This window comes from Otolemur garnettii, unplaced genomic scaffold, assembly GCF_000181295.1.
Source record: "Otolemur garnettii isolate 467f Iridium unplaced genomic scaffold, OtoGar3 scaffold00055, whole genome shotgun sequence".
In the NCBI taxonomy this organism is placed as follows: Eukaryota; Metazoa; Chordata; class Mammalia; order Primates; family Galagidae; genus Otolemur; species Otolemur garnettii.
In genome coordinates, this window is record NW_003852450.1 from 11,183,967 (window position 1) to 11,191,169 (window position 7,203).

Consider the following 7,203-nt stretch of genomic DNA (forward strand, 5'->3'; position numbering starts at 1 on the left):
TATCCCTAGAGTCCATGATTCCTGGGGCTCTGTTACGCCCATAGTTCCAGGAAGGAGGGAGGTGAGTCTGAACTTTTGCATTATGAGCCCAACCTCAAAACCGTTTGTGAAGATGAAGGTCAACCCAGCTCCGGAGACACCCAGCACACTTCGGGGTATCCTGAAGTCCAGGATAACTGGACGGTCCAGGCACAGCCCAATCTCTAGCTAAAGACAGATTTGGGTTGTTCCATCGCAGCAATCAGGCTCTTCACAGAGGCGTGCGAGTGGGTGCGGGCTGCCCTCCCACACACGCACTTAAATATCTGACTTTCATTCTTTATTTTATTTTCTTGGGGGAAAGGGATAGTTTTGGCATCCAGGAGTAACTTTTTAATTATTGGGGGAAATGGCACCGATATTTAAATCCTCCACCAAGGACAAATATCCAGTTCACAAACTCAAGGCATTTCTCTAATGTAGCGAAGATGAAATAGCAGGTGTCAGCAAGGGGTGGAGGCGGAATTTCCTTTTAGGCTGGCCAGGGGCTGTGTGACCTTAAAGTGCTCAGAGGAAGATATCCTGCAACTGCCATTCATCTGGTAGTAAGCTTCTTTCCCCAGCCTTGTCTGAAGACAAATCTAAGCCGCACAGAGTTCGGACGGTGGAACCGTGTATGCGGAAGACTTTGCAAATGCCTTTGGAGAAGGGAAGGCTGAGCTAGAACAAAGACCCGCACCAGGTCCAGAGCGCCTCCCCTTCTGAGGAGCCCATCTGTTCCACACATACATTGTTTGGGAGCCTTAAATTGTACTCGAAAAATAAAAGCCCTTCTCTTCCCTGCTGCGCATAATCCCCGCGATTTCTGAAGAGAGAAGAGGGTGCATCACGATCCACCTGCCTGAACACTACCGCGCTCAGGGCCCTGCCCCAGCCAAGACCCAACTACAGCTTGGAGAATGCGTCTTCACTCCCGACCCTAGTAACCGCCACAGAAAGATCCTCCAGTTTCCTGTGGGTCGTTGCACGTTAGAAACAATCTAGAAATCAATCTCCATTGATTTATTGAGCCCAGGGGTTTCCAAAAATCTTGAAACTGGAGCAGCATCAGAGTTGGTTTAAACTGGGAAGTCTCTACTTCTTGAGATCCACATGTGTTTGTATACACACACCTAATAAGAAACCTGAATTTTACTTTACAACGTGTGAATACAATATAGCTTAAACCTCTTGCAGCGAGGCCCATTTATGTGGCCATATTGTGTTTAATGTGGGAGCACTCTACCGGCTGCCACCCCTGTCATGTGGTTCACATGCATCTCTCCAGAACCACAGTGAACTTCAGACTTAGGCTTCTGGTGCAGGAAAGAATAAGAGCATCCCTGCCTCCCTTAGTCCCACCCCAGCCCCCAGCCCCAGAGACTCCTTTGCTGTTTGCCCATAAGGCTTGAAGTTCTGCCAGGAAGAATCACCAAAGGTTCCACTTAAGAGTTCTCTGTGAAGGACTGATCTTTCTTCTTGGGCCAGTTCCCTACTGCAGGAAGTGCCCTAGGGAGGAGGAAAGAGTCTGCCTGTGGGAAGGAGAGGTCTCCTGCATTACTTCCACGTGCGAAGGGAAACAGTCTTACATTGGCTACCTTTTCAAAATGCATTTCCTTTCTTAGTTGCCTTGCTTCTCCAGAAAGATGCCTGGTTAGACTCTCATTTCCTTCTCTTCTTCTTGGGGCTGCAAGAATGTATGCTCCATCCCCAACCCAGAAATGGACTTGTAAATCTTCAAATCTAGTAGGAAACATACAGATAGCTCGTCACTTCTAGACCAAAGAATGGAAAGGAAACTGGATCCCAGGAATCAGTATGCCTTTCTGGAAAAGCTAACTGCCTCCAGATCATAATGCTGATTACCTTCTCTATTCTCCTTCTCAAAATAATTTCCAGATAGGACAATACCAGGCCATAGACACCATTCTCTTAAAACCAAGGAAGCAGTTGATACCTCCTTGGTATCACAAGGCTTATCAGCAGTGTTGCTTAGGGCACCATGGTTAGAGTTGCATCTAAACTGGGGCACCAAAAATGCCAACAGTTTTTTGGAGACAATTTAATATTTGACATTTGAAAAACCCAAAGAAGTCATAAGCAAAAGAAACATTAGAACCTCAGTGGCCTTGTTTTCACTTATTTTACAGTTAAGGGCTTTTTTTGAACCTACTATGTGAGAAGGTACCAAAACCTTTTGGTTGCTTAAGATCTATAAAGCCCTTACTCCAGGCCACAGGCAGAGCCTGAAGTAGTCCCTTGAGGTGTCCAAGAACCTTTCAGATTTCACTGGGGAGAGGCCTGTGACTTAGGTCTGGGTAAAACCAGCCTTCCAAAAGGGCAGCAGCCTCATTTTTAGTGGTAGCTACCTCTGGCTAGGAAAGAGCTTCCTGGGGGCTGCTGGCCTCACAGGCAAGCAGAGAAGAAGGTGTGGAAAGAATGAGTAGTCTTTGGGAGCTTCTGACTCAGGTTGGTGATTGATACACTGCAGCAAGACTACAGAGAAAGGAATGAATGTAAAGTTAATAAAATGTTCAAAGACAGATTTGCCTAGAAAGTGCCCAGAGCAATGGAGGAGGGAAGGGTGGGGGAGAGAAGAGAGAATGGTCTAAGCGACCCATCTTTAGCAGACCGACCCTCCAGTCAAAATGATTTAAAGATTTTATTGAAAGAACAGATGGAAGATGAGAGCATTTCTTGATGCAGGATGGTAGTTCTTGGGTCCTCATATGCTGCACAATACATTATATTAATCTCTTTATAGCTCAAGATATAAATAAAATGAAGAATGTATTAAAACTGTTCTATTTGCCAGCAACCTTCCTTGGTGAGAAAACAGTAGGAAAACTGAGACTAAGAAAAATCAAGAGCTACTAATGTGACCCGATTTCTCCTATTTAAAGGAACAATCATTATTTTCTTTCTTCAACATATGTGTCTGATAATGAAGCAAAAAGAAACAAAAATAACTATCAATGTGCCACTTCAGAAACAAACAAACATTTGCTAGATTCTTCACTTTATTGATGTTCTTTTAATATATGTATTTAACATTAAACTAGTGTCCAAATACTAACAGCACAGAAACCAATTCTGAACTTGGGCTTTATTTTGTTTTTAACACAAGTTCAATTACAGAGAACAGAGATGAAATTGTTGTCAAACATAAAAATATGAATTGAATCGCTTCTTTTTAGATGGATCTTTAACATTGACTTGGCCATATGGACACTGCAGAAGAAATAAAAGAAATTATTATTGAATTATTTACCAATCACCCTGAAAAAGTACACGTCTCATGGTGAAAAGAAAGAAACTGCTAATAACGTTGTATAGATCATTTGATCTATAGGGTCCCTTAGACTAAGAGGGGAAATATTGGCAACCTCAGGCAAATGGTCCTAATTAGGGTCCAAAAACCATTTCCTAAATTCATCCTTCCAACTTTAAGAATTTTTTACTTCAAAAACCCACTCTTAGAAAGTCCTCAAGTCCTCAATTTACACAACGCTCCTATGCATTTGATTAGAAACAGCTAAGGGCATAGGAACATACATAAAAGTGAAGGTTTAATTTTTCAATACTGGCTGGAGTTATACATGCATTTAGTGTCTATTCTTTAATTATAAAGCGGGTCAGTTGAAGGAAATAACACCTTCATACAAAGTGTTCTGTAAGCAGAGGTTGTTACATCTTTATAATCTCAACTCTCTAACAATTTATGACTTTAAAAAGTAATAGTGTGGCACTTATTCCCGCTTATTCTTTGCTCAAAATAGGAAAGGAGTAGTTAGTTCCTCTTAATTAGTAAACACAGAGATGTATCCATTGAAATAAACCTTTTAGGAACTATATGTATAGCACTAAATTTGGGGAAATCTAGCTTCACAGTTATTTTAAACATAGACTAGAAAAGAGAAACAGAAAATATTTTCATATGAGTGGAAAGGAAGAGAGAAGGGAAGGGAGGGGGGAAAAAGAAAAAAATCACTATCATGTGAAAGAAACCAACCTCTCAATGCTGGGCAAGTTGCCATTCATATACCTAAAAAAAAAGAAATGTATTCTGAGATCTAGTTTGCAACATTCTAGATTTCTTTTCCTGCCCTCTTAGTACATGCCTATGTGAAACCTCATGAAAAGTTTCCTTGTAATAAAGAGCTCCCATGAATTTCAAATCACAGCATTGTCAAGGAACTGATGCTCACAGTGAAACATTACAAAATTCCATTAACTTTAAGGGCCCTATGTTGGTACTAAGAACTTCATTGTCCTTGGCTAAAGTAGCTTGTGAAAAGTGCACTCCAGGTCTATTTGGCTTTTTTATTTGACTTGTTGTTCAAATAATAAGTATTTACGAAGTTACAGAAGCACCAAAAACTGCTGCCATAATTCGAGAATTGCCACTCACGTGTCTGCAGGCAGAGCCACAACATTTGCCTCTCTGCAAGTGGGCGAGCTCTGTGAGCACCACGTAGCCAGTAGCTGGATCCACATAATTCAGTTGGCCAGCCTGTAGTGTAATAAAATAAAACAATTCATTAGTCTCAATATTCCTCATATCTCCTCACCATAATGTCTACTCATAAAATACTGCAAAAAATTTAAAAAACAATATTAAACTTCTTCCCAGCAACTTTAGTGGCACTTACAATTAAAGGCTGAATGCATTCCGACATTATACACAATCCAACTTTATGTGACATAAGGAGAAAATATAGTTTGAGAAAAATGAGAAGTTGATGGAAAAACAAGAACTCCTCTATGCCTAATAACTATGTAGCCACTGCTCTGATATTTTTCATTTGGTTCCTAGGTAACAAGCTTAATAACAGGTGATTTAAATGATTTTAAGAGCTTAAGAGGCTGAAAATGAACTTTCACTCAGAAGTTGCAGTTGCAATTTCACTACTTAAAATATGCGGATAATGATTTAAACTTACAGAAAAGGTGCTAATCAAAACCAACAGTCTTCATAGAAAAGTATTACCTTTGCTATTATTGAACACTTTTCTTTACCTTCATGATATGTTACGCCATTGCACGTTTGGCAATATTTTCTTTTCACCCCAGATTGTTACTAGTTGTATTTTTAAGCAAAATGTAAGTATTGTTTTAACATATTAACACACATTGATTTCTCAAATTTGATCAAAAGCAACTTTTACTATACCATTTCAACTATCAAGGAAGCACACTCCATCTGCATTCAGACGTCGTTTTAAAACGCGTCTCAAGTACTTAGTGTGAAGGTAAATGTAAATAACACAATCTCTTCTGTGGATTTGGGTCCTTTGGTAATGTTACTTAGCTTTGAGTTTTTACAGAGAAATTTTCCCCTGGGCTTTCGATGTAACTAACCCTTGTTACCACGCAGTAACTCAGTGCAGCACTCTTGTATAGAGTTTTCATTAAAATACACGTGAAACTTGCATGTCTTCTAAAACAATTTTTGTGGGAACCACTAACAACTTCTTCGGTGTCTTATTTAATGGCTGAATATTTTATTCCAGTTTAGGATTCAACCAAATATGTTTCATGAATGAAGTTCGTAGCAAAAGGACAGATTGAGTTCAACTCTAGGATCACTCTAAGGCCTTCCAGCAAAGCTAGAGCAGGGCAGCAGAAAGTCAGCAAGCAGGCCCCAACGCTGGTCTAAGAAGCCTCCCAAATCACTTGGGACCACCTAAGCAGATTACATGAAACAGCCTCTCTAAACACTTCTTTAGAATGACCTATTGTTTGAACTGTACTTCTTTATTTGCAAAGCCCCTGTTTGGAGACTTGAAGAAAAACAAACAAACACTGGGAACTCTGCAGCAGCCTATTCCCCTTTTCATGGCTTCTGGGAGTCTTCTGAGGGCGACGATCTGGCAACGCGTAAGCCTAACAGATTGTTCCTGCGCATGCGCTCGTTGTCTGGCTTTCCCTGTTGATTGAGAGCCTCTAAGCTCGCTGGCTGCCCACGCAAACTTAATTTGTACTCTGTAAATGAGCCCCTTCTTATGGTGGCAACAAAGATCGGGCAAGAGTGCTGACAGTTTGACTGGAGAGCCAATGTTCAGGGATGCACACCAGCAGCCGGAGAAAGGTAAGAGCTATCTGCCTTGAGGCCGAAGAAGGACCATCATGAGGGGGCTCTGATTGGTTGGGAAAGAAAAGCAAGTTTGTCGTGGGGCTTAACTTATGGTTTCCTGGACAGTCATTTGACCTGTGATGCTGACACTGATGAAACAAGTGAGGAAAGAAGTTCCTTTCCTTAGAGTGCGCAGACCTTTCTTTATATGCCACTGGTGTTGGCTCTATAAAGAATCATTTTCACTTATAGGCACCAAATTTGTGTGGTGAAGTATGAGAACAAATTACATGTGTTATTTTCAATGGAAGAGTATACACAACAACAATCATTCCTTTACTAATATTTATCTGGTTTCAGCACTTGAATGGGTCAGACAGTGGATTCTCAGGGCCTACTAATTTCAATTTTTAAAAAAGGCAACTTTAGGCAATTTTCAAGATTTTCTCCTCTCCCCCTTTGACTGAAGCCATACCATAAGTCCTGGTCAGGCACACGCCCTCATCTTAATAGGTTACTTTCAGGTTGCTTTCTCTGTTGCCTCAGTTTCTACTCATCGTTTCTTTTGTAAAGATAATAAAAATATAAATATGCTCCCTTTATGCTCACTGCAGTCTGAGATGAAAGAAAGGAGGGAAGTTTAGCTACTGATGCTAATAAGCAATGTCAAATACAAGAAATTGGAGAAAGCAGCCCAGGAGTGTCTAGGCAGAACGCAAACACCTGACTGTAGTTTCCTTTGCTCGCTTAGAGTGCAGGGAAAGGACGAGAATATTTGTCAGTCTTTTTTTTTTTTCGTTATTAAAATCACCGGACTGCAAAGTCTTCAACTGACAATACAAATAAACGCGACATATTTTTCCTGTGACTTAGTTCCTGCAGCTTCTCCATCCAGTCCTTCACACCGCCTTCCCCACGCTCGCACACACGAGAGTGGTGGTGGGTCCCCCGCTGCTACGGGGAGTTTCGCTCGGACGCTGTTGGGAGAACAAGTCACACTCATACTCAAGACAAATGCACGCTAAACTCTTTGTCCGGAATGCGAAAGTATGGCCAGTTTCTAAGCGAAACGGTCGGAGCGGGAAGAGCGCGTTTCAAAGGCCGGAGGC

At 41.3% G+C, this 7,203-nt stretch overlaps 1 protein-coding gene across 1 annotated transcript in view; it reads right to left on the minus strand.

The window, feature by feature from the left end:
• Positions 1-3,025: 3,025 nt before the first annotated feature.
• Positions 3,026-7,203, minus strand: part of CUNH1orf53 (chromosome unknown C1orf53 homolog) — a 4,603-nt gene continuing 425 nt past the window's right edge. The window contains exons 2-4 of the mRNA XM_023514558.1: positions 7,000-7,154; positions 4,430-4,531; positions 3,026-3,249 (exon numbers count right to left, since the gene is read on the minus strand). Coding sequence (XP_023370326.1) covers positions 3,178-3,249; positions 4,430-4,531; positions 7,000-7,154 — 329 coding nt within the window. The 3' untranslated portion in view covers positions 3,026-3,177. The remainder of the gene's footprint in view (positions 3,250-4,429; positions 4,532-6,999; positions 7,155-7,203) is intronic.